Below are 27881 nucleotides of genomic sequence, written 5' to 3'. Positions count from 1 at the left end.
AATTCTGTTTGCCTCTTTCTAAATACAGATTGGAGAGAGTTACTGAATATTTGTAGGGAGTTCACTTTGTGCTTGATAGCTGGTTGTGTTTGACCCACAAACCTTACTAGTTTAAAAATACACTGATGCTTCTTTAAAAATTCTACAAGCGTATTTTTTCTTAGTTTGACGGTCTACAGTTATTTCATTTGTATTTTGAGCTTTTAGCGCTGCATGTTTGTGTTTCCAAACTGTAATTTGTACTTGTTAACTACATTGCTGAGTTTTTTTTAAATTTATTTTTGAAATGAGGGTAGACTATTTAACAAAAGAAGCTATTTCTCATGATTGCAGAGTTGGGGATTTTGTCATCTGGAAACAGACTTCTCAGTTTACTGTCTGCATTTTTAATCTTAAATCTTCATTTCTGGTTAATTTTGTGTGAAGTATTTTAATCTATGAGGAGCTATCCTGGCTAAAACCCTCAAATATTTGTGTTACCAGTCAAGACTTGTGTTTTTTTTCACTTACCAAGTGAAATTGGTTTGTGGTTATTTGCTCATAGACATCTCTGTGTTTGGTGGTGGTGGTGGTTTTGGTTTTGTTTGTTGTTGGTGTTTTGGGGAGTCGTTTTTTTGTTTGTTTGTGGTTTTTGGCTTGGGTTTTTGTTTGTTTGAGGGGTTTTTTTTGTCTGTGATCAACACAATCAAGAAGGGCAAATATTACGGTGCATCAAAAAGACTGGCTCAACAACAAACTTGCTCAGTGACCTTTTGTATTTTGCCCAGGTAGTTCCCCCTTGAAAAATGGATTTTTTCTTTTTACCCTACGCAGTTTGAGGAGCTTTATCACAGAATAATGGGGGGCATTAGAAGAATTTTAAGTAGAAAAATCTGATTTCCTTAATGAAAATTTTTCCTTGTGCTCCAAAATGCCCTTGGAGGGGCAGTGGCAGCAGAATTCTTTCCTCAAATATGAAAAGGGTGCACAAGATGATGGAAACACATAACAATTTTATTCTTAGAAAAAGCAGAAAATTCTAAATGTGAAGTATAAATAAATCTAGAAGAACAATGCTTAAAAAAGGTACAAAAGGAAATGGATAGTATAGACAGAAGAAAAAGTGCTTGAAATTGATCTTTTGTTAGATAAAAGTCAATTTCTGTATAGAAAGTGCACTCAAATGTACTGCAGCATAATTACATTAGAAATTTAATTAATAATCTCCCAGAAAGTTTTCTGGAAACCTTTCCCTGGTGCTTTTTTTTTTCCCCCCAACTTGAAAGAATCCTTCAAAACCCTTTGGGGCAAACAGCACAGGGGATTTAGCAAGTGTCATGAGGCAGTGCTGGGTGGAGGTCTGGGTTGCCAGCAGGCTCCTGCCTCCCAGTCTCCTTGGAGGGCATCCCTAGCCCTGGATGTGCCAGCACCCACGTGCCACACCCAAACAATCTTGAGTGAAGCTGCCTAGACCATCTCCTGTCCTGAGAGGCCAAAGCCAAGGGGCTGTAAGCCTAAGGGCAGCATTATTTGCAGTCTCCCAGATCTCGCCTGGCTGACAGGGACTGCTTGGCTGGGAGTGCTGGATCCTGTGTCTCTTCTCACTGATGAGGGAAACTGCATCGCATGCTGCAATGTTCAGGTGCCTAAATTAGCTTTGGCCTCCTGGTTTTCCAAGAGCCCTTTCTGTGCCTGAGCATCCTCTGGTGTCACAGCAGTGCTGGGGCTTGAAAAAAGTCCTGCTCTCTCTGACACCTTATCTATAGGGGAAGGAGGAATGGACTCTTTCATCAGGTTATTTTGTTGAAAATATTTCTTTGCCTTTGGGCCCACTATTTCTCTCTGATTAGGCTGGGCAAATATATCCTGGTTTTTGATGCCAGAGAGATCAGGAAAAGATTTACTTCTTTCATCTACTTTTTGACGGAGGACAATTTGAAACAAGTTTAGTGATTGTGCTAAAAAAAAAAAAAGTGATAAAAAAGAAAGAGTCTTCCATCCATCATAGTTGTTTGCAGTGGTTTTCTCCTGAAGCAACTTAGATAATTTTTTTTCAGCTATATTTTCATTGAACTGGTGAGCGTTGTGCCCTCAAGTGTAGCATCTGCACTTGTTTGTTACACAGCATGACTATCCTTTTCTGTGCTACTCTAGCTCCTGTTCCTACTCTGCACATATTCCCTCTTCTCTTTGGAGTGTCCTTTGGGGCACAGACCCTCATTTTGTTCAGTTGAGCACATGGGTGTCTGTGCAGGAGCCCTACAGTTTCCCACAGAACAAGTAATGATATCCAGTGCTGCAGGGATTTCATAAAGCAGGGCTGCTTTTTAACCAGTACCAGGTTGATTTTTAGCCTGTTTTTTTTTTTTTTTTTTAACTGAGCACAATGTCTCTGTGACTACTCCCACTTGTTATTGGTGCTTTTTAAAATGCTTTTTAGGCTGTTGTTAACCACTTTGAGGGCTGGAGTGGAAAATGAATAGAAACTTGTATCCTGGGACTCCTCTGCAGCTGGTGGGGTGTGGGAGGGCAGGATTCAGAGTGTTTACTGCAGATAAAAATGTAGTAAGGTGAGTTTGGCCACGCTGCTGTGCCCTGGATCTGCAATGGCAGTCCTGTGGTACCACAGGACAGCATCCCCTCCCTACTACAAAGCCCCAGAAGCTCTCAGTTCTTCACATGACTCTTCTGGGAGCAGTTGATACGTTCAGGGCATTTCTGGGAGCCTACAGCTGATCATTATTTCAGATTTTTTTTTTTGTGACTCACTTTGAGATGGGAGGCAATATTGTGCGTGTGTATTATATACACATGCATTTCTAGGCATACAGTGTTTCTGGAGTAATGTTTGCACAGGTTATATTAGGTGGGAAAATAATTATGCACAGTGCTTGCTGTGAGCAGGTGGGTGCAATAGGAAACTTCATCACTCAAAATTTTAGTTCTGTTTCCTAGAAGGTGAACCATGTTCTGGAGTTAATTAATTAGTTTTAATGTTTTGCTAGTTTCTGCTGAGGAGAAAAGGGGTACTACAGGCAAAAATATGTGAATTCCTTGAAAATCTGCTTTTACTTTGGATATATTTCCACCTGGAGCAAGTGTGCATGTTTCAGTTCATTCCCCAAATTTAATTCTTCTGCTGTTTTTTATTTTTAAGATTGAGGGGAAGTAAATAAATTTGGCCACTGCTTAGATAAATGCATATGCTTCTGCAAAGCTCTTTGAAGCTGCTAGTAACTTTGAGGTGAAATCCTTGATATTTTGAGGTCAAAGGAGGAGGGGGAGTAACGTCCCAGAATTTGGGGAATCATGATTTGGAGGACTGGAAAGAATGGCTTGGCACAGCCTGCTTGTAATTCTCTTTAGTGTATCAGCATAAAAGGATGTTGGATCTCATGCCTGTGTTGCTAGGATGAAGCTCATATCTGGCATGCTATGGAAAACCTCATCCAGCAGCTGGGGACCAGGTTCTTTGTAGATTACTCACAGGTCTTGCTAAGAAGCACCCCCAGGTTTCTAAAAATCAGTGACCTTTAATGTGTGTTTAGTAGGGGACCCCAAATGTCATCTTGCCACGTAGAAAACTATGCTTGCCATTTTGCCTGTGTCATGCCTCTCTAGAAGTTTGTGCATATATCTAAAAAATATAATGGAATGCAATCCTGAGAAGTCGAGATCTTAAAGTAGTCTCAGACTTCTTTATAACTTTCACAGTTATGGCTAGTAGAAAGAACAAATTCCCTATTGTTGTTCATGGCAGAGACTCAAAGGAGCTGTGATGGCTAAAACACAAAGAAAAATCAGTTATTTAATGATCTATGATTTGGCCATATTACTTCCTTGAGATGGCTAGTCTTTGAGGTTCGGGTAACTTCTTGTAAAATGAACACTAAAGTTGTAATTTTTGGCCTTTGATGTAAAGCAGTTGGTTTAAATGGTAAATATTTGGGGCCTCAGACTTTTCTACATATATTTGAGTGACAGGCTCTAATACTTCAGTAGAAATTCTTTTTTGCCTGCCTGTCTTTTTCTCTGGACAGTTCTCCAGATTTCACATAGTTCTCTTTTTGAGGCAGTACAAACTTAAAAATAGATTTATTGCTCTGATAAACAAGTCTGTAAACAGCACAAAGTAATCTTCACTCTGCTGTTCATCATTTCTGTAATAATGCAGATATTTCTACAAGAGCTTTAATGTTCCCCTTCAGAGGCTTTTCAGGGAACTGTAAATCAAAATTAAACTTTAACTTTGAGAAGGTATTATTTGTAGGAATCTATTATTTGCAGCTCTTCAGCAAAGCTCTAAATGCATCCAACCTGTCTAATTTTCAACAGCCTTAAAAGTATTTCTGAACCTGCTGAGTTCACTGGGTCTCTTCCTGACTTTTTTGTTTTTTGGGGTCAGTTAGTTAGTTTGGTGTGGTTTTATGTTTGGGATTTCCCCCACTGATTTTGTTCTCCTATGGTGAGATAGAAGTAAAATTTGGGCTGTGTTTCATCTTCCATGGCAGACCATCTTTGACTTTTGAGGATGCATTTGTGTCTTGGCTTCCTCCAGGATATCCTCATCCTGCTTCCTGTAGCCCAAGGCTGCCACCTCCCAGTTCACAGTGATACAAGATGTAGAAGAGCACTTGGGAAATATCCATCTGGGCTACCACTAAATCCTACTGAATCCCATTCTAATGGCAAACCTAAAAAAACTCTGCTGGTAACAGGAAAGCTATTCCAGCTTTGCATTATTTTAGAAAGGGTAGGAATTTAAGCTAGCATTTTAAATGGAAACAAAACCTCTAATTTTAAATGGACTTACGATTTAATATGAAATCTGAAAATTATGAACAGATCCTTTTTACTTAATGTTCTTAGGCTAAACCCTTGGTGCTCATTTATCTAACTGCCTTCATGATTACATCTGCTATGGTGGTTTATAAAAGTTTTTATATGAGTTTAAAAGATTAACCTTACTAATGGCTACAATTAAAACCTACAGTGGAGTAATTTTAAATGGGGCAAATTCTGTTATTACTCAAGTCCTACTTGCTTCACCACATTAATTTGTGCTGCATTAAATTTGAGATATCAAAGTTGTTCAGCAATGTCAAAGTCAAAGCTTCTCTGATTTTGAGGTGTTTGGGTTTTTTTTTAGGAGACAGTTAAGTGCTGATTGCAACAACAGTAACTTTGAGCTGGGTAAGAAAATAAGTGACATGTTTTTCCTTACTAAAGACCCCAGTGAAGTTTGTGGTGTATGGATTTGTAAGAAGGACTGGTCCCTGTGGCTCAGAACCTAATGCTTCCTTATTGAGAATACAAATGTCTCAATGTTATGGACCAGGATATAAAAGCCAGATATTTTAATAACGTCACTGTTAGGCTGCAGGGCAAGTTTATCATAAGGGTTGGTTATAGAACTTAGGCACTGTAGTGCAGGGCTTTAACCTCAGACACTTTACTTGTCTGTGCACTGCTTTCCTATACTTGAAAGGTAATTCACATGAAGGAAGCCTGTAAATTTAAAGAACATTTGTATCCAAGTATCTTACGTGTGCCTTTCATTACAAATTAGATGATCCACTGCAAAGAAGAAGATACTTGGGAATAGTTTTTTTCCTGTGATGGAGCCTGAATATTAATGTACTTGCATTCAACATCCCCTTGGAGGCCACATTTTATTTGTCTGTTGTCCTCAACTTGTTGCTTCTGCTTTAATTAAATTCACTAAAGTGACATTAAGCTCAGGCTGGGACTGTGCTTCTGACCTCTGATTTGAAGGTAGGTTGTCATGTATTTTTCAAGAGCACTCTAAATTCAGTCTCCCTTCCTTCTAAAAATCTTCTGCTTTCTTGCTGTGACCTGAGCTAACCTTTTCTGAGCTGATTCAACTCTATCAGCCCAGCAGAAATCTCCCCCTTCCCTTCTCCTCCCGCTGGTTTAGTTTTTTGGTGAATTATTGAGTTGACATGCCTCCTGAAGGGGTCCAGCAAGCACAGAACTGGATGCACGTCCAGCAGCTGAGCCATGGCTGGAGATAGGAGGCTTTGTCTTAGGGAGAAAGCAGGATCCCTTTTCCTTTCAATAACACGCTCCTTGGCAGGTGGATTTACCCCAAACCACTGCCTCTTTAGCAGCTTGGAGGATAGTGACCCGTGGTGATGCCTTGCTCTGGTGTAGAGATTAGCTTCAGAGGTATTCACCTCTCCAGAAAGGGGAAATTGGTGAAGATGAAGCCGTGTTGAAAAGAAAATTTGTTGCAGTTCTCAGACTTTCCCATCACTTACTAATGAGGCAGCAGCCCATGAGTCCCAGAAGATGGGAATGGAGAATCAGAGGGGAAGTCAAGTACTGCTGTTGCACTGCTTCTTCCCTCAGGCCTGATTTGGGTCTCCCTGGCTCAGTCTGTCTTCACACAGTGCCTCAGTCACCTCCTCCTGTCAAACTCCTCCATTCAGAGCTACCATCTTGATTCTGTAGTTTTGTTCTTTTATCACTTCATTTTCTTCTCTCACAGGGCCTTGCAATGACCAATTTCCCTTGTGAACTCTCGTCCCTAGGTGCAAATGCATCCACTTCACTGTTGTTGCCTCCTTCTGGTGATCTTCCACCAGTACACTCTCCCATTGTCTGTGAGTTTCTTTTCTCTTCTCTAGAAAGATACTGAGAGAGTCTAAAAGAACCTAATGCTTCTTACTAATGAGAAAAGCCTCTCCATACTTTAAGTAAGGGTTTGGTAATGTGAGGGGAGAGAATAAGGATATTTATCAGGAGTATCAGTGATAAGAGGAGTGAATAGTAGGAGTAGCCCAGGATGCAGCTGTCTGCTGCTCAGTCCTCTGGCTGTTGTCCCTTTTTGGGCATCCAGAGGGTGGTGGAAAGGGCCAATTGTTTGTCCATCACTGTGTTGAGATCTGACCTCTAGGCTGCCTAAATGTAGAAGGAGATCTGCTATGGAAATAGAAGGTGCTTTCCATGAGGCTTACACATGGAGACAGAGGCTTGCTTCAGAGGTGTGCAGTTTAGGACTTGGGTAGGTTTTGGGTTTTTTTGTGCTCCTGTTTGTATCCATAAATGTGTTACCTTGGAAAATTCACTGACTGTGTGTGAATTTTGGCAGTCCCTACAGAAAATCCTCTCTATGTTTGCTACAATCTTCTATGTATCCTTTTAATTGTGGGGGAGAGCATCAGATGAACATCTATTCTATTTTCACTCACAGAAGCTGGGAGCAAATCCCTAGCAGGTGCCCCTTGAGTGTTATAATGGAGACAGAGTAAGCAATTTATGGAACCATAAGATATTTGACCTCAACCTCCACATAAATTGCACAGGGAAGGGTATGAGGGTTTTCTGGTTTTTTTAGCTTTTCTTTGGTTGCTATGGCTGGGGTGTTGCCCAGCCTTCTGTTTCTCTTCTTTTTTTGTACACTCCATCCCACCATGTAAAAAGATGGTCTTTCAGTTTGTGAGGTCTGTTTGCTGGGTAAGGGGGATCACTAGGGCTGGCGAAGGTGACCAAAGGAAAGTTGCTAATTGGTTGTGATATACTCTATTAAATAAGAAAGCTCAAGATAGTCCAGGAGGATGTGAGTATTTGATTCATGTGGGGAAACCAAAGCTGAAGCCACATTTTTCACTTTCTGAGAATGCATCTAATTCTCTTCTTCCTTTCTGTAGCAGATTTTGGAGTGCTTAACGGGGGAGATGAGATAAGTTTTCCATTTTGATAGATGAGACAACAATCTGCTGAGGCACAGAGGGGAGAGTTGGGAGTGGGGACCAGCACTGTCCAACCTTGCTCTGCTGATGGCTTCAGCTCTTCGGCCACACTGGCTGCCTTCAGTCTTCATTTCTTCCCCTGGGGAGCTGGATATGGATGTTGTAAGCATTTGCTGCAATGTCTTGGCACCAGCCATTGTCTGTAGGATGCACCTTTAACCCCACTGCAGGCTGGGAGTAGAAGAAAGGCTTTTCCACCATAAGAAAAGCCAGACTTGTTTGCTATCTTTTTTTTTTTTTTTATTGTCAGCATCTGTAGAGAAGGTGGGGAAGAGAGAATGGTATTTCCATATTTGTATATTAATCATAAGATTTCAGAGAACTTTGGACCAACCAAGCTTTTTTAAGCTTGTCAGAACTTTATCAATATTTGTAAGCAATGAAAATACTGGGAAATAGGAGTATTGGATGCTTGAGAAATGTTGTCACCATCTTTAACTCAGGCTTTTGCTCCTGAGAGGAGGCCAGGCAAAATTTGGATTAGGGAAAAGAGACAGAGAAGAAATACTGAGCAATGTCTGCACGCTGCAAACAAATGCACTACGGAGACTTTATATCCTAATAGGGAAAAGTAGGGCCCTGATTCACTTCAGAATGTGCTTCTTGTCATGGAGTGAGTCCTACATAGGCCATTGACTCATTGACTGAAAGGGATTTCCACTCCTACCCACACCCGAGTAGGCTTGAGAATAAGGGGAAGAGGCTTTTTTTTATTATCATTACTTTATGGTTTTTTTTCCCCACAGAGCCAAGGTGAACTGTGGGAGTATTAAGTATTGCAAAATTACAAACACAGAAGCATTCCTGCAAATTACTAGGAAACCTCTTCCTCCAGCATGCTCTGTTTGCACTTGGGAACAGTAAGTCAGATATTTAGCTGGGCAGACCAAATCGTATACAGAGCTTGTGAAAATAATTATCTCTACAATTCCAGCTTTTGTTTCACAGCCCTTAAATATGCACTGAAATTTCACTCTGAAAATTCTGAGCCAGAACATGATTTTGCTGGGAAAATTGCATATAAAACCTGATTGAAAGCATCAACCCGCACTTTTCTTTTGAAAGTACATCTACTACCATCATGCCTCTAAATGTAACCGAGCTCAACAAGTCTCTAGCAGCCAAGGAGACACATAATTTAAAGGCTATTTCGGCATTTGATTAAGCACACAGTGATAACTACAAGCCCATGCCCTGCAGGCATGACAAGAGGCAATTATGTTCTGAGGTCAAAAGCGAGGGGGAGAAAAAGCACAAGATTTTGATGACTTACTTAATTTTCCAGCTCCTGAAATTAGCAGAGACAAAGGAGTTCTAAATCGCCCAGATAAAATCCTGTCATTATCTGTTGCCTTTTCACCCTCTGCTCTCACTTTGCCCTGCAGAAGCTCAGAAGGATTATTTTCCACCAAATGGCTGCACTTAAAAAACTCGAGCTGGCACACATTTAAACGTTAAAGAATTTGAAAAACACTCTTTTAAAGTTCTGTATTTAGATGGCTGTCTGCACATAGAATCCTGGAAAAAGACACCTGTTTTTCAAAGTAGTGAGCAGCCATCAGCTCCTCTTGACTTCAAGCCAACAATTAGGTCACTTACTTAGGAGATTAAATAAGGAGCTCAATGAGAGACTGCGAAGATAGGGAGCTGCTCAAAGAGAGAAGTGTATTAATGAATTAATACAGTCGTGCTGTGTATTTCACAGATGGGCTTTGATGTATCTTGTTTCACGGCAAAAAGCAAAACATCTTTGCTCCTTACAGGAAAGCCAGTAAAAATGATTAAGTAAGATTATCATATAGGGACACAACAACAAAAAATGTGTTTACAAGGAGATAAACAGCCAGGCTCTAATCTCCCTACGGAGTATTTACTGCAGATACTGGAGTAGAAAAAAAACGCCATGCAGAGCGAGTGATTTGGTGGACAATGGCAGGATGGAAAACATGTGCTTATTGCTTTAGGAGAAAGCATGATAGGAGATCATGCTGTATTACAGTATTCAGCTGCTTCTAGTTTTTCCAGGGTGTTAAATTTTTTATGCTTTTTATCCAGAAAATAAATGTAAATGTTGACTCCATGATACCACACAGAGGTGTCTGTAAGTGAAAGCTGTCCTCCTTACAGCAAGTGAAAGGCAATATAGTGAATTCCAGGAAGTTTAAAGCCAAATCTAGAAATGTTTGCATGTGTCCAGAGATTATTTCCTGGAGAGTAGAACATGAGCTGTTATTTTGGGGAAGGGGTGTTCAGCTTGGGTTTGGGGTGCTTTGGGGGCGTCCTTGGAACTGATATTCCTGCAATTTTAGTAGATCAATGCTGTAAAGTCTCATGTACAGGAGACACACTCATGACAGTAGAAATGTGTTCTCACTAGAGGTAGGGAATTATCTTTAATGGTTTTGTAACTTGCTGTTAGCAATTCTTAATGTCTTATTTCCAGCATAACACGAGAGTTATTGTTAGCTGCTTTTGTACAGTATTGCTGTTTGACAATTACACCAGGTTTGTATGAGTGAATTCTCAGGCATTTAATTTTTGTGATTTTAAGCAGGCTTCTCCTCAGCCCTCACGTGTTTGAAGTCTTTCTTTGATATAGAATAGTTACTGGAAAAAAAGAAAAAAGGAATTAAGAGCAAAAAGATACTTTCTGAATCATGCAGGTCAGAAGTTTTGTATTCTGTAGAGGGAACTGTAAAAAGTGAAGTAGTATTAGCAACTCACTTTGCCCTTTGTATAGCCTACATTAACCTTCCAGAGAAAAAGATCCAGATTGCCCAAAGACTGGGCCAAACCATAGCTCCAAACAGCTAATATTGCCTGTAAACCTCATTTTGTCATTTTTTTGGCAGTTAGCAGGAGTCATCTAAGCACATGGCAGGAGGAGGGAGGGCCCTTGGCCTCAGCATTCTGCCAAAAGCTGCTAGAAACCTTCTGCCTCCCATGTCACCAATCTGCTCAGGTTTAGCACAGAACAGGCTTGAGAGGAGAGCTCACCACAGCTCTTTTCCAAAATCAGAATCCTGGCATCAGAAGTTTTTTGGTCAGCACTGGCCTTCTGCCGTAAAGTCCGGTGTTTCACAGAGCAGGGCCTTCTGCAGGCTTCTGTGGACAGATCCCTATGAGCAAACTTAGTACCTCTTGAAGCTGTTTGTAGGGCAGGCTAAAATTGCCAGGCTCTGCTGACTCTGCCTTTCTGGCTGTCTTCTCTCTTCTATCAAATGCCGTCTCTAACATTGTCCCATCCTTCCTCCATTCGCCTTGTTGACCAGTGGCATCAAGCCAAGGGTAAGAATGAGGCAGTGCATCTTAGAGGTTCATGCTTGTCCTCCTCATTTTCCTCCTCCTGTAACAGAAGTTGGTGGCAGTGAGAATTTAATGCATTACACAAATATATGGTGCAATACGAGCCCAGGGCAAAAACATTTCTCCCATCTCAGGGAAGGAGGACATCTCAAGTGATCTAAACCCTAAAGCTGTGCTAATTGTGCAAGCTATTATTCAAGAATAAGTACATGTCTGTCTTGGGAGTTTGGCAATTAGTCCAGAACTCTGGCACATCAGTGAGGGTCTGATATTAAAGTAATCCCTGCAGATTTACAGAAATGGGAATCTGAGAATCTGTCCAGTGATACACAAATGAGACAACTGACAATAATAGAAAGCTTCATGGAAGTCAATGTGTTGGATTGCTGCCTGACAGACAGAGCAGCCTTGATACAGTTAAAAGGGTTTTCCGAGAAACATCAATATATTCTTATTTTCCATAAGCCAACTTGGTGTGCATGTACCACGGGGAAGTTTTACAGAACAAACGAGCAGAACATTGGATGGGATTTTTGGTTCAGGGAGAGGGTATTTTGGTGTTTTTATAATGGGGCCAGGAGGAAGGGGAGTTGTTGAAAGATGCCTGGTGTCAGATGGGCCATGGATCTACTGGAGGGTTAAACCTCTATCACCGTCACACAGAGACAGGCTTGGGTTGTGCATTGAGTTTTGTGGTTGGAAGTGTACAAATTTAGCTGGGAGGGCACATCATGCCTGTATCTGGAAACCTTTTTGGTGCGGGTGAGTTTTCATTTTCGTGGAATAAAGCGGGAAAGGAGCTGGCTTTTATTTTAGCTTGTGACTGGTGTGCTAGGCTGGGAAACAAGTATTTGGTTCCCAGCATCACCATGGATTTCCCGTGAGATCTTCTGGAAGCTGCAAAACCCTTCTGCAGCTGAGTTGAGAAAGACAATGTGTAGCTACTTCATATGGATGTTTGGGGATTAATATATTCATGTTCATCAAGCTGTTTAAGATCTTTGGATCAAAGAAGCTGTAAAGATGGGAAATACAATTGCTTGTTGTCAAGTGACATTGTTTACTAATATTGTAGGGCTGTGTTTTCAAGGCATCTCAAAGTGTGTTTCTTTTTTTTCTTTTGCAAACTGTAGCCTGGATTTCTTTTAAAACAGGTAAGATTTCTGAGAGCTCTTTAATTTCACAAGTATTTGCCAGCTATTTGACCATCTAGGCAGATCCAACTCAAAGCTAAGACTGAACTTAAGTCATCTGGTGTCCCATAAATTGGCCTTTCCATGGAAAGTATCACTGCAGGGCCCAAACTTTGGGACGGTTGCCAGAACCTGCAGGCCATCCGCTGGCATGCTGCAGGCTACAGCAAAAGCCATTAGGGTCACATTTTCTAAGGGCTAAGAAAAGGACCAGGAGCAATACAGATGTTATTACATCTGCTGTAGGACAGGTGCAATCTTGCTGAGCAGGTGGGATCCTGGTGCTTGGATTGCTTGTTGTCATAAAATTTCCCTTGCCTGTTCAAGTACAACACAGGACTGTAATTTTATGTATCAAAGCCAACTAGTTTTGCCCCTGGTAAGTAGAACTAATAACAGTGCCATAGTTGCTATTTACCTGTTTCAGTAAGGGATTTCTAAAGCCCTATATAAAAGGGATCTTGAGCTTGTTTCTGAGATGAGAAAATGAGGTCACTGAGTGGAGAAGTGATTTCTCTGGGCAGCCAGCATGCCAGCGACCGGACCCCGTTTCTACAGACCTTATCTCAATGGTACCGAAACTATCTCAGCACAGCATACGGGTAAAACCTGCTGCTTAACGTCATTCCGCTTTTAATTTTAGCCTCAGTGTGGAAAGTCAGTGTTGACTGTGTTTCTGTGTTAATCCTTGCAGCTTTCAGCCGTGCCCCAGTGCCCATGGCTGTGGTCCGAAGGGAGCTGTCCTGCGAGAGTTACCCCATCGAGCTGCGCTGCCCGGGAACAGATGTTATCATGATCGAAAGTGCCAACTATGGCAGGACCGATGATAAGATCTGTGACTCTGATCCTGCTCAGATGGAGAATATCCGCTGTTATCTGCCAGATGCCTATAAGATTATGACTCAAAGGTATAGTATTTAATATTCTTTGTTTGCTGACTGTTGGTTTTTTAATCCGGAGCGTACACACCAGTTTGTGTGTGTGTTTGCATGAGAAAATGCAGGTACTTAGTCTGGATGTATGTGCACAGAATTACAGCTATCATTGCTAAACTCTGGGTTTAACCGAGTTGGTTTAGCATCATGCAATGCAAATAACGTTTCCTCTAAGTACTGCTCATCAGTCATCTTGATTTTCACTGCATCCCAATTTTCCTTCTGAATTTCCTAAATATCAAGGCTCTTAATGAATGTAGAAGTGAAATCTTTCTCAAAATGCATATTTACTCCTTTTTGTGCTGTGTTCAAACAGAAGGCCAGTAATCGCCTTCGAACAATTAATATTTTGTGTTCAGAATAACATTTACAGTTTTCAAAACACAAAGAAGTGTCTGCACCCTTCCTTGTGTTGCCAGGCTTAGTTTTAGGGAGGATCTGAATTTCCAGTTGAGCGTTGGTATTCTCATTGATGAATTGCTAAATTTCTGTATAATAACTGTAGCTGTGAAGCGTGGCTGCTGCATTTGGAAATGGTAGCTGAGATACAGTTATACATGTAGACAGACTCCTGTCGGGCTTGCAGAGCCAGGGCCTAACAGTTTATTCTAACCCAGAGGTATCTTGGTTATGAAAAGCCTTTTAAATGTTGCTGAATTCTTAAGGATATTTTCTGGTACAAGTGGTGTTGTGGGAAGGATGCATAAGTCACAGCTCTTGATGTGTAATTGAATTCAGTAATACATTCCTAATACGTGAATAATTATTTAGTGCATTTGACTGTTAATTAGTAATAGAGATTAGTATTTCAAGGTATTAATAATGGCACTGGCATAGGCAAAGTGTTGCTAATTGATGTCATGACAACAGTATTTGGGTCCTAACAGTGACCTTATGGCTTAAAGCAGTGCAGGGTTTTAATGGAGTATCTTGCTGTCGTTTGCTGTGAAGTGCTTTGTGCTAAAATAGACTGGTGTGAGCAACATGAGTTTCATCTGTGTTTCACAGGCTAACTGCTTTTTTTGACTTCCCTTTAGAACTGCTCCATGTTGAGTATTTAGGTCTCAAAATGTTGAGAGGTCTTGTGAAAAATGTCCCCATTGCTGCATATGGCTCCTCTAAGACAATTCTTTAAGCTGGACCCCCTCACGTAGCTGGTTGAAGTCTTGTTTATAGGGTTATGCCAGCTACATTTTCAGGAGAAGTGGGAAGGGTAACAACGTGCCATCAGCCAGTCCCTTGGATTTGGTGTGGTTTTAGTGGAATTACTGTAATTCTCCTGTTCAGGTTGGTAGTGGCTTCAAGCAGAAACCCTTAATCCTCTGCATATTGGCAGAATAAAACCATGTCATCCCCTTTGTGGGCTGTTAGAGAGCACAAAGTTTTAATAGTTTTATATATGTATGTAATAGTCCTCCAGGCAGCAGCTCCAGAGCCAAATGCAGAGCTCTGCAACCTTCTAGTCCATCCCTACGTGAAGCAAGTCTGCAATAACATTGGCCCTTGGGTCAAGGAGGGCACATAATCATCTTCTGTGACCATGGGACTGCATGGGAAACTTTGGGTGATTACTCATCTCCAGGTATCATCAGTGTAGGCTCAAATGGAGTTAGCAGGGAAGCTCATCTCTGGGGCAGAGTACCTCTGTTTTTTCATTTGGGCAGAAAGTGGTGCTGAAAAGGATGGACACTGAAGGGGGGAAAAGGCGTGCAGTCCTGTTATTGGGTACTACTGAGTTTCTTGAAAATAAATATAGTCTGATGTTAAAAGAAAGGTAAAAAAGGGAATAATATTCTATTTTGCATTTTTGTCAGTCTAATTTCTTTTTTAAAATCTCCATTAATTCAAAGAGTTGAAACAATTTAAAAATAAAGCCATTAAAATGAAATATGTTCTTAAGATGCAAGCCAGTCTGTCAGCTCACAGCTCCAAGTACGCTTTATAGCTCAGCCTCTGAAAAAAGTAGTTTAAAAGGAAAATTGTGACAGCCTAGTAGTTGTGGCACTAACTATGGCATGTTCTTCTGAAAGCCTCTACCTGCAAAATTAATCAATTTAGCAGTATTTGGGTGGGTTTGCAGATTAATGCAGGCTCTAACACCGTGAGCTTGTCTTTGCTAACGCTGCAGGGTGGGGGAGCAGCTACTGGGAACTAGAAGATTGTCATGACAGTGTAACCTGCATGGTAATTGAAGCTGTCTGTGTATGGAAAGAAAAGTGGTATGTGCAGTGTGTGCTTATTATGCATTGATTAATTATTGTATTCATAAATACACAGTCCCCTTGTAGGCTCTATAATAAGTTGTGTAACTACTGGCAGATTTTAATCAGCAACACTGCTCAGCCGACTCGGACGCATTCCGGCGTGGTTGTGGGAAGGGGAGAGAGGGAAAGATGGGAAGGAAAGTGTGTGTGAGAGACAGAGGTGGTGCTAGTATGTGAGCTGAGGCTGTGAGTGAGCAGATTTATAGTAGGTATTAGTGATTGGTCCCCCAGCCCACCCCCACCAAAAAAAACCCCAAAAACCCAACAGCCTGAGCTAACATGTTCCTTTCTTCTGTATGCTTATATAAATTAATTTTTGCAGACGACTATGTGAAGTTATTTTGAAAGGGAAAGGCATAAATCTTACGGTGTGTTTGTGGAGCCCCCTAAGCAGAGGGAACACAAGGAGCTCTTGCTGCAAGTATTGCCCTGAAACTCTCTACAATCTTGAGAGTATTGTTGAAGTAAAGGACATTTAAACAGCTTGTAGGGAGCTATTTTATAGGATGTTAAATCTCTGAGGCCTTTATTTTTTTTTTTATTTTGCCAGCCCCTCCTTCAAACATCCAAGCAGCTGCTGCCCGTAACAGCTCAGACAGTGTGCTTTATGAACTGAAGTTTTTCCTGTCGTGATTAGAAAAAAATGTATTTCGTAGCATGTTTGCTTTGGAGAAGCATCTTTTCAAGGGCTGTAACACGTAATTAAATTCTAACCATGCCCATTGTAAACTGTGTGCACCGTACCATGGGAGACTTTGCTATGTCCTCCCTTGAGTGACTGTGCCACAAAATTAACATATCATCCATTCCAACAGCCAGAGTTCTCTGCGAACAATAGGGAAAAGCAGCCTCCTATTCCCGTAAGAGTTGTTTTTGTTTTTATAGTGTTAACACAGTTTAGTATATTAAAAACACCCTAAAGAAAAAGGAAAAAAAATAGCTTTTGGTGTGCTCTCTTGAATTTCCTGTGGATGCTTCCCACCAAGGAAGCATCCTGGGTTGAAAGCGAGGGAAGGAAGAAGAGGAGTGGATCAGGTTTTTGCATGTGTGTTCACAGAACTTTGTGCTGTCACTACCACCTTCGTATTTAACTTTGTAGTTCAGAACACTCTGTTCCGTAGGCTTTAACCTCACATGTTAAAAAGGGTGAGGAGGAGAGGGAAGTCCAGGTAGGAATAGTAGGAAGTACCTGACATGTAGGTACACATACACAGAACAATTGTAATTTTTGCCCTAAAGGCAAGAGCAAGGCTTTCCTTTTGCTTTTCGGATCCTCGTCTACCCCAACCATTGTCTGCTACTCTTAATCTGGAGGAAGGAAAGGAGGGATGGAATAATGAGGCAAAATGACAAAACCAGCAGGCAGAGCAGAAGAGACAGGAGAGAAGTGTTCACAGGTCTCAGCAGTTGTTCTCAAGATCAAAGCAAAATTCTTTCCACCCTAGAAGATGCGGACGGCTCTTGCTGGGGAACTGATCCCTCTCAACAACTCGGAGAGCTCAGTTTGCAAAGTAGGCAGCATTTGCCTTTTGCTAGAGCAGAGCCATGCAGAGCTCTTGTATGCTGCTCTTACCACTTCTGGCTTGGGGATGAGGGCTGCTGAAAGCTGCTCAGCTATCTCCTCTCTTCTCCCCTGAAGGGAGGCACAGCTGGGAGGTACTAGATGTCCTGCTGGGCCTGCAGTAGCTTAGCTGAGCTAATTTCCTTTAGGTTTGAATCTGATCTGCATGGCTTGTCCCTGTGGTTTCAGTGTTGACATCATTGATGAAGCTTGCAGGTCAAGACTTAAAAAAAAAAAATTAGAAAAAGCGCAAGACTGCAGGAATGTAAGGCTGTGGTCAGCTGCTCCCAGATTTCCCTTTAGTTTCATCAGAGGGCCTAATCCTTTTATGTGAGAAGGGGCACTCGGAACTCTCTTGGTAGTTGGAAGGATGGTAGCAGGCACTTTGCACAGCATAGGGGAGAATAAATAAATTGAATGAAGCAGCTTGCATTACACTGCAAAGATTTTTCATCTTCTGAAGGGCTGTGTTTTGCTAATGTTTTTGGTTGATGACCTGAAAAATGCAGGAGTCTGAAATGAGTGCCATTATTATTGTAATAATATTGCATCTCATGGTGTGCTGTTATTGATGTTATCAGCTCCTGTGATTTTCAAGACACTTTTCAAATGTCAGTGATCTGCACTTGCATTGGGAAATAAAGAGGCAGGATTACCTGTATTTTACAGATAGGATAATTCACGTTAATCATTCATAAAATGGCCACTGGTTTTGAACATACTAGTTTTGGGATGTTCTTGTAGAGTCTTTTATATCAAATAGCTTGTTGCAGTGCATGTGGGAAGGTGCAGAGGACAAGGAGAGCTGCAGACCTGGAGGTTCTGTAATGACAAGGCCATCAGCAGGACTGAAGGGGATGGCTTCAGCTGAACTGCAGCACAGTTGTGTCAGGCTCTACAAAATTAATGGTGTATTTCTTAGAAAACAGCCCCCTGCTTAGATGCTGTCATCACCTCTGAGTCAGATACTGAATGCCCTATTTCGTAGGAACCCCACCACCCTCCTCTGCATCCTGAGCACATTTTGCAAAGCCTGCCAAGATACTACTCATTTTTCTAAATTTGTTACCACACAGATGGCATGAGAAGTACATTTCTGAAGGACTGAGATGCTGCAATGGGAAGCTAGGCTTTCTGGGAAGCAGAAGTCTGGCGCTTTGAGATCTCCACGTGAAAAGCATCAATATGGAAAAATACTAATGTTTCAGTTAAACAGTTTTTGTAACCAGTAGAAATCGACGGGGAATACTGAAGCTCACGTTCCCTGGATTCTGATTTTAAAGGTTAGAAAACAAGCCTCACCACTTGGTTAAACAATCTATTTTCTCACTGTGTGGAAAGATTTTTAAATGAAGGGAATTCTGTTAATCTCACCTGAACCTTGACCCTGGGACAAGGGCACATATGCTATATTACTAAGACAGAAAAAAGTCAAAAATAACCAAACACCACCACTAAGTCCTATTGCGGTTTTGTGCACGGGGCTGTTGAATCACTCTAAAATTTGTTGCTACTTCCCAGCCTACACAGTCTTAATTTATCCTACCTCTTCCTTTCCTGAAAATGCTGTCGAAGTAAATTCTTAAAATGACAGCCCCTTGGAATTGCCCTGGTACCCTAGCAAATCAGGGTTTGCCAGCCCAAACATCTCAGCTGATTGCAGCTGCCATGGTAACAGATGAGGAGGAGGCAGTAGCTTCGGAAGGTAATTAGGTTCCAAACCCGTGGAAGACTCTGTGGATCAAAAATAGTGCTTTAGGCCTCCCTGAGTACCAATTGGTAGCTGTGGCCAGCTATAAAACACCACACTTGAAATAAATAAATAATTAGATGGTTGTATTGTGCCGTGGCTGTTGGGGTTTGGTTGCTGTTAGCATGTGACTCCAGTGCATTGCCATTTGGGAAAATCCCGACTCGAGCTGAGAAAGCAAAGTGCAACCAGCAGCCCCTGTGGCCAGAGAGAAAGGCCTCCTTGATGTGTGCATGCTGGAGGAAGCTGAATGAATTAATCTTTGCTGTTTTCTAAGACCATTTCAGTTTTCCAGGTATTTTGTTTTGTTTCTTTCCAGTTCCCCACCCCACCCTGGCCTTAACTGACAAAGAGAAGACATAGGATAATCTCTTGGGTAAATCATATTTTAAAGTGGCCTCAGAACCTCTGAATACATGACATGCTGAAAACCATGCAGGAAAAATCCAGGTTTATTACTGCATCCATTATTTTACTAGTGTGAAAGTGGCCACCTCTAGCCTGTCAGAGGGAAGCGACTGGCTTGCCCTTGGCAGCCTTTCACACGTAGTTTTTGCCAGTGGGAGAAGACCTATGTGAAACATGCTCCTGTCATCTGTTTTTCTTCTGAACATTTGAGGCTTGTTGAGAGCAGCAGCTCATTTGTAACATGGGAGAAAGGGTTGAGCAAGGACGGATGTGTTGCTGGCAGCAGTGTCCTGGAACCACAAGAAAGGTGCTCAGGGAAGATGCAGCTTTAGGCTCTTTGGTGGTGTTCTCTGGTTTTGCTGAAACAGGTTTTGTACCATGCAGTCATTATCTCAGGTGCCCAAAGAGCAGAGTTTAAAGCCAGGCATCTGCGTGCTCCCCCGTGGCACCTCCTGCCCATTACCTAAATTGCTGAAGTGATCAGCATCGAAGATGCTTTTGTTCAGTCTTCCTGCATCTTCCATCCACCTGAATGTGGCAGTCATACAAGGCTGTGGCAGGAATTGGCCGTCAGATGCTTGGTCTTCTTGCCACAAGGCTTAAATCTACGCAAAGCATTGCAAGATAGTCTATAAAGTTTGTTCAGGCCAAGTGGACTTACACTAGCTTAAGGTAACAAAGCAAAAATTTCTTTTGATTAGAAAGATATGTGCACGCTCCTTCTCTGGTTGGTTTTCTGGTTAGGTAAAATGTCTGAAGGGCTGTGAGGTGAGATGGCTTTGAAGTGATGCATCTGTATTGCTTTCTTTTGCTTCTGTCTTTCTTCATGTACAAAAGAGCTCAGTTAGTCTGTGCCTGAGGTCGAAATTGGGTTTATACACAGGGGATTGTCTATTCTGTAGGACATTTCAAAGCTTTCATTCAGCACATTTTTGGCTGCATCGTTTGTGGAATCTTTGGAGCTTGAACTCCATATTCTGTTCCAAGACATGTAAAACCAGCACTGGCTTCTACCACACTCTCTGTGTGTGCATGCCTGGGATTTCTGTGCCTCTCTGCAGGGCTGGAAGCGCTCCCTGCAGATGCTTTGCAGACACATCACCTTTGCACGCTTGCAATTTGGCATCCACAGCGTGGCTTTGCATTTTGTGTGATCACTGCTGATACCAAATGCAAACAGGCCAAAGATGTCCATTAGACACAAACCATTTGCTTGCCAGCATTGAAAATATGGACTGACGCAGGCAATGTTCCTGGGTGATCAGTTCAATGTGGTCCTTAAATTTGAGTTTTGTTAGTGGGATAAACTGAAGTTTATCTCAACCTCTTTGGGAAGAAGGGGGAAGGAATGACAGTTACTGGAAGCGGTGACCCAAGAACAGGTTTTGATGCCCATTGTAATTCAGGAGAAGGATTTTATGTATCAGTAAGCGGAGTGCATAAGAAATGCCAGGCCACATTTGTGATGTAAAGAAAGGGCAGGGTATGGAATTTGATTAGAGCCATCTTCTATGCATTATGTATAAGATAATACATTGGTGTCAGTTATATAGAGTAGAAGCCTTAATTCAGCTTGAGTCCTGCTGACATCGTAAACTGGGAGACAGGGAGTGGTTTATGGGCAGTAGTGGAGTCTCCAGACTGAATTACGGCCTCAGCATTCAGTCTGTTACCGAGAGCTGCAGTTGGTAGCAGGCTGTATATTACATGCTTTTACCCAGAGTAGGGCTGGTGACAAAGAAGGAAAAAACTTTATCACAGAGACACTGTGAGAAATGGAAGACTGAGTTATGGGGCAAGACAACAACAGAGAACTATAAAACTAATGCAAGAAAAGGAGGAAGGATTTCAAGCTAGCCAGAAGGAAAGATGCTAGAATGGGGATAGAGTTTTGCCACACAGTCACCGGTTTGCCCCTGTGCCGAGTCCTGCCTCTCTCAGGGTAGGATGTGGCATCTCATAGTGGGCAGGAACTCTCTCTGCCGCTCCCATGCTTTTTTTGTTTTTGATCCCTTGTAGTTAGAGATGGCCTTTCACCCCAATGCCCAAGATTCTTAATAATTCTTTCTAGATTTTCAGCCATAATTGTAATTGTTCTGTATTTCTGCTGCCTGTATAAATGGTCAAATCCTTTCTGAGTCTCATTTAGTCCCTGGTCATGATGACTTCTAGGAGCTCTTAAGTCCAGCAGGATAATATCTTACTGTGTCAAAAATTAATGTTAGGTCTTAATTTCATTGCCATCCTTCCTCACTGTGGAGACAGAGGCATCCAAGCTACCTTTGCCATTTCTGTTCCTTAGCTTGTATTCATTTGTCATATGGCTTCTAACTTTTCTGTTTTCCAAGGGAGAAGGTGATGTTCTTTCAAATATTTCTTCTTATGGGAGCTGGTATGGATTTTTGTTACGAATGTGTGAAGGTTCTTGTTGTTTTCCCTGAATAGCCTTTGTTTTTAAGCAAACCCAAAAGGACAGAAGAGGAAGAAAAAAAAATTTGTTTGTCATAAATTGGAGAGTTTGAGGTCATTTCTCTCTGTAAAGCCTGCTTCTGCTCTTCCTTTCCCCAACTGGCTTTGAATTGCACAGAATGTCCCATTTGACTCAAGAGTATTACACCCACACAAATACAATTGTGTCCTTCCCCAAAACACCTGCGCTGCTCCTGATAAATTACTGGCTCTCTTGGTTGCTTGGAACAGATTGTTCCACTGCAGTGATTACAGTGGTGCCCAGATAGTACTCATGGAAAGTAAAGTCAGGTCCTTGGTACTAGTAAATCTGTGGAGTAAAACAGAAAAGCGTCCATTAGGTTTGGAGGGAGCAAGGTTAGTTCTGGAAAAAGTTTAGTACTTGTTGCAGGTGTCCAGGGTCTCACTCAAAAATATTGGAGCATTATAACCTTGTCACAGATGTTGGTGGACTGGAAGTGTGCTCAAGTTGGTATCTCAAGAGATTTTCCCATGAGTCATGGAAAATTTCATGTACAAATGCAGATGAGTAACTGTCACCATTGATGTTTCAGGGAGCAAAAAAGACATCTTTAAAAAAAAACCAAACCTCCCAGTATCAGAAGTGCAGCTTGATGCCCTTTTGAATTACTGGCAAAGTTGCTGACAGCTGAAGACAGGCATCTAATATCCAAGATACCTTAAAAAAACCCAAACTTGTTAATGATAACACACACAAAGAATATAGGTCACCTTCAACGCAGTGGATTAGTCGGAGCTCTGGAAAATCAATTTTGTTTGATTGGCTGCACTTGTAGCTAGATGGAAAGAGTTAAAGCCAGGCACTAAACAGTGCAGGGTAATGCCTGTTGTGGTGGGCTGCAGTCCAGAGAACACTTTGGGGCCTGTGTAGCTGTGCATGTGACAAGAGCTGTCTGAAGTCGGCATGGAGGTAGAAACCTTCCAGGAAATCTCCACAGAGAGAGAGAGAGGTCTCTCCTCATTTTTGTGGCCTGGATGGCATCCAGGTGGTAAGAACACCCAGCGATTCTTCTCACCATATTCCTGGAAGTCAAGGGGACCTAAGGGCGACTCACCCACCACCTGCTTTGCTGCAAACCACATGGGTTGGTGAGCCAAGCATGGATTGTATTGTAATCACTACTTCTGCCATGTCTGTCGATTGTGGGGGGGAAATCTTGTGTACCCAGAGGTGGCTGAAGGAAAACTGAAGTTGTAAACACTTGACAATTATTTAAAAACCATAAGTATTTTATAAAATGGAGAGAAAGTGGATGGTGGTTTTGTTGGTTAGTGCTTAAAACGCACTTTGTTGCATCAGCTAACAGATTCAATGCCAGCTGACACAGTGTGCCCCAAACCCAAAGATGGTTTTTGTCAGGAAACTTTGGTTTGGAGTAGCAACTTCCTATACATAAAGTATCCTTCAGAATGACCCATGTATTTGTGCTAGTACTGACAAGAGATGAAATAAATTCCTTTATTCCTTTCTCCATAGCTTAAATTTTAAAGGTTTGAAAGCACTTAAAAGCACCCTTTGCAGCCAGGAGCCTGACTCCCACTGAACTGGCACGAGTCCTGAGGTCTCAATGTCCAGAAATTTCTTTTCAAAATGGAAGTTCACTCTTAAATGGCTCTAGTGCCTTTTAATATTTTGCTCATGATCTAATTTGGATCTTAAGTATACCAATTTGGAAACAGCCTGCCTGACATCAAGCTATGAGTTTTTAAACTCGTATGGTTTAATAAGATTAACTTGCTGCAGTTCTGATACAGTCTTCAGTGAAAGCTTATTCAAATTAAGAATCAGTCAGAGGGGAAGTAGCCTCAAGCATAAAGTAGGAGTGAGGTGGTGCCAAAAATCAGGGCTCCGAGAGGCTTTGTTGTCTCAGCCTTTGCTGAGAGCAGAAACCTTTACTGCCAAATTAATGCACTCAGAGGGGAGGGGGAAAAAAGCATAATTAAGAGATTAAAACCCAATATTCCCTTTTTCAGCTGTCATCTTTGGAGATGTACACAGATATGCACCCATAGAAATGGATACATAGTTCAATTTTTTTTATTTTTGAGACTCCAGAATGTGTATTAAAATATGTGGGAACTCTCTTACATGTCTGCTTGAATTATGGAGAATAATTCACAAAGTACAGCAGGGCCACTAAAATGAATGAATAAATAAGTGAGTTTGAGGAGTATACCTGCCAAATCTGTGTTTTGGGGCTCTTCTGCATAAAATAATTAATTCATGTTTTTTAATCATGTTAGTTTCTTCCAGTGTTTCCATGCATTTCAGCAGCAGAGTATCTCCACCATGAATTTAATTTCCTTAGTGTTGGTATGGGAAATCCTGATTGTGTAACCTCTTTTAACCCAAGGTTATATATTAATCCCCTTCCTCCTAGGGGGACACCCTCAAGTTTGGCAGATACTGTGTGATTTCCAAATGTGTACCATATTGATAACATGTATATGGAATCGGGGCCCTTCTGGTTCTGATTTGAATTCTGAGCATGTTGAGCATTTTTTCTTCTTCCGTGAAGAGGAAAATTCTCAGCAGAGTTTCCATGCATAATTTCATTCCACTGTTTCAGCAGGAATAATGCAGCTGTGAAAGAGGAATGTGAAATCAAGAGCATATCACTTTTTGAATATCACAAATTTTATTAGGAGTCTTACAGGAAGGAGGAAATCTATAGGATAGATTGGTCACAGGCCAGTGTTGCTCAGCAAGAAGAGAAACAAAGCTGCAGTGCCTGTGGTGCTAATTTAAAGTTGTGCTTAGCGTTGGCTACAGGAATGGCTGAAGGGCTCAGCTATGAGTATGAGGCCCTGAAGTAAACACTGGGTAATTTTGAAATCCCTGTGCTGTGAGAGGAGCCATCATCAGTTGTTGGTGGTCCATGGGAGGGCTTAACTAGAACAAAATTGTACAAAAATATGTTGACCACACAGGAAAATAAAAAAAACCTGAGACACTGAGATTTGCAGGGATATGTCTTTTGTAAGGGTGATAAAAACGTGCCTGTCCTGTCTTCTGTGGCATTTAAAAATACACTGAAAAGCAAGGTGGTGGCATGCTGAAGTTGGCTGCCGTATGGCGTAGCTTGGTTGTCTTTATCTGGGTAAAGCTATTACAGTAATGGTTAACTTGCAAAAGAAAGAGTAGCCAGAACATTTTTCTTTCTGGAGAAGTGTACAAAATCTAGTTTGGTTACATGAAGTATTTCTTCTATGCTTCCTTCCCTCTCCCAGATGGCTATTGGCAAAATAGACACGATACAGTATGATGTTTTAAATATATGCATTTCTTTAGTGTGCAACATTTGGCATGTTTGTATATACATCTAGAGTGACTGCATATATGTAGAGGGGGATGTACATATGAGAAAGTACAGCAACATGTGCACAGAAAAATAGCAAATGACAGCCTTTTTAAAAGAGAAAATGGCACAATTCTTGCCTTGCACATACACAAAGAGCTGATTTAATATCAAGAAGGAAGCAGAAGCAACACCGTCTCTTCAGAGCTGATACCAGTAGCAACATCCAGAAGACCCCAAAGGTATTACAGCAGACTAGCAAATCCAAATTGTACTATGATACAGATGTTGGTCATTTGGGTTTCTTCAAAACTGCAGAGAAAGCACTAAAGTGGCACTGCCCTGGATATCTGTTAAGCCCATGCTTCTATACCACATATAATGCTGAAAAATTGCTGTTTTAATATCCCACACAGGTGTCGTGACTTTCAGCTTGGCACCTCCAAACTTTTATGACTGCTAATCAATGAACTCACACTGTGACTGTATATCTCACTTTTGCCCACTGTGTGTAAGACCATAGTAGGCAAATGGGGTCCAAGGGAGCTGACTTCGTAACATGCCCAAGAATTTAGCTTTTGACTTCCAGCTGCTTAAATTTTTCCTTCTTACCCAAGCTTTTCATTTGATTATCATCTTATTATCATCTCATTATTAGGCATCAGAGATAGCTGTAACTCTTGCTTTAATACTTTCTACTTTCTGCTGGACTTTTTCTTTTTTCCTAGGAGCTTCTCAGCATCCTTTTGCTCCCAGGCGATCACTGTGTTTTCTCTGTGAAAAGTGTGCTGTTGTTGCTTATTTCTAAGTAATCCTTATGTCTTTTTTTTTTAATGTGGTTACAGGGACTCTTATTAGGCTGTGTGGAAGTTTAGGTCCTGTACTGCCCTAGAGTGAAGTCGGAGTGCCCTGATTTGGAGGTGCTCAGGATCTGCTGTGTTCCAAACAGCCTTTGTGTGGCTGCACCAGCAAGTGGCTTCCATGGGGATAGCACCCCCAGGGAGGGAAGTTCCTATTTTCAGTCTTCCTACCCACCAGCATGATATGGGGAAACAGGTGGGTAGGTGACAAGCTCTGTGCTTGCTCTCTTTTGGCACTGAAGAGACAATCTGTATTTTGCTGAGGAGCGTCATATAGCTGGGATTTCTTTGATGTTGCACAGTCAGCCGGTGTGGAATTAAGTTAATATTTTACAGTGCTTTTCTTCTGTGACTGTGTTCAGCCCCTCCAATCTTCCCAGCTCCTAATGAGGTGAGTCCCCTAACTTTTGCTGGTCTGTGCATGTGGCTCTGCCAGCGCTAGCAGATCAATTCGTTTGTATTCCTGGCCTTGAGCTGTGCTCTGAGATGGCAACAACCCTGAGTGTGGAGACTTTTGCTGCCATTTCAGCTCAGCTTTGAGTTACGTGATCATGCTTTGCTGAGGCTCTGAGTAACTTGAGATGGTGTGCAAAGCAATGTGAGCAGCAGAGCAGGGTGAAAACTACAGGACTCCGTGCACAGGAAGCAAATCCAGATTTGTTTGGAGCCTGAGTGTGATCAATGATGTTTCTAACAGTGTTTTGGAGCATGAAGAACCTTATTCTGGAGGGTCTGGGGTAATGCAAAACCCTGTTGAGATTTAGTAGCCAGTTCAACTGAGAACATTTCCTGAATCATGGTGATCATCTTTGCAAGCAAATGTTAGCAGGATTCAGGCTATCACTTTTGCAAGTCCCTTGCTACAGCTTTCAGGAGGCCACAGAAAGGACAGAAGAAGGAATCTGCTGGGCTGTGGGGAGAGTGAGGAACATTTTATAGTGAAACCTTAATTCGAGGAATTGGCTTTCTCTGTCATGTAGTAAATTCATTAGTCATGTAGAGTGAGGAGGTTGATTTATGGCTATTAACTATATTGAATTGACAAATGTAGCTTCTTGAAATTTAGTATCCAAAATTAAGGCCTCTCAGGCATTAATAGATTAGACTGCTTAAAACAATTTAATTATTTAGCATGTGCAAATGGGATAGGATATTTCTAGAGTGATGCCTGTACTCCTTTAGACATATTTTAGCGTACTTGTGATTAAAGGTCTGTTTGTAAATTCTAGTAATTGACTATTGGCACAGAGTGGTGGAAGAAAGGAAGGACCTTGGCTGAGATTTAATAATTTTTAATTTTGGGGATTTAATTAAAAAAAAAGAAAAAAAGATACCAGTCTGGTTTGAGCTAATGCTCTCTCTTCTTCTGTTTTCCTCTGCTTCCCATGAATTCTGTCAGCATCTGTTTGTACAGGAGTTAAAGGAGCAAAAAGGGAGGCTATTAATAGTGCAGTATGTCTATGTCAAAACACAGTATTATGCATATATACTGCTATTTTTATTGCTGTAGTATGCGGATCAGGTGAGGTCCCATCATGATAGCATCTGCATATACATCATTCCCCACCTGGAGACCTTAAAATATCAGTGTACTTTTTTTTTTTGTGTGAGTGATCATGGCACACAGTCATATCATCTCCAGAGGAAATGACTGTGCTGTAAGTGGCTCATCCTTAAGAGTTATCCTACCCAGAAAGAGAAGGAAATAATTAAGATGACATGAATTATGTAGAACAGACTTGAATAAAGAGTGACAGAAGGGCTGGTTTTGACAGCTGGATGTTAAATGAAATTTGTTTCTGTTGTTATAGATGCATAGCCTGTTTTTAAATGAATAATTTATTTAGATTTATTTAAGGGGTAGAGGAAAGAAACAAGAAATCCCTGATGCGGAGAATTGAAATAATGAGTTGTTATACAAACATAAATAGTCATTACAAAATATTTTATTGGTCTATTTCTGCTGTATTTATAAGGGCATTTTAAGACTCCTTGAGTCTGCATTTTACATGCATGCAAATACATGCTACATTTTACCCAGCAATCCTTATGGCTTGCTTA

At 41.4% G+C, this 27881-nt stretch overlaps 1 protein-coding gene across 25 annotated transcripts in view; it reads left to right on the top strand.

The window, feature by feature from the left end:
- Window positions 1–27881, top strand: part of ADGRL3 (adhesion G protein-coupled receptor L3) — a 492701-nt gene that overhangs the window by 216750 nt on the left and 248070 nt on the right. For 24 of the 25 annotated variants that reach the window (XM_032108821.1, XM_032108825.1, XM_032108804.1 and 21 more), the window contains 2 exons: window positions 12194–12214; window positions 12948–13161. In XM_032108821.1, coding sequence (XP_031964712.1) covers window positions 12194–12214; window positions 12948–13161 — 235 coding nt within the window. The remainder of the gene's footprint in view (window positions 1–12193; window positions 12215–12947; window positions 13162–27881) is intronic. The other variant, XM_032108807.1, reaches the window with a different exon arrangement.

The sequence above is a fragment of the Corvus moneduloides genome, chromosome 5 (assembly GCF_009650955.1).
Source record: "Corvus moneduloides isolate bCorMon1 chromosome 5, bCorMon1.pri, whole genome shotgun sequence".
Classification (NCBI taxonomy): Eukaryota; Metazoa; Chordata; class Aves; order Passeriformes; family Corvidae; genus Corvus; species Corvus moneduloides.
This window is presented reverse-complemented; position numbering and strand designations above follow the sequence as displayed.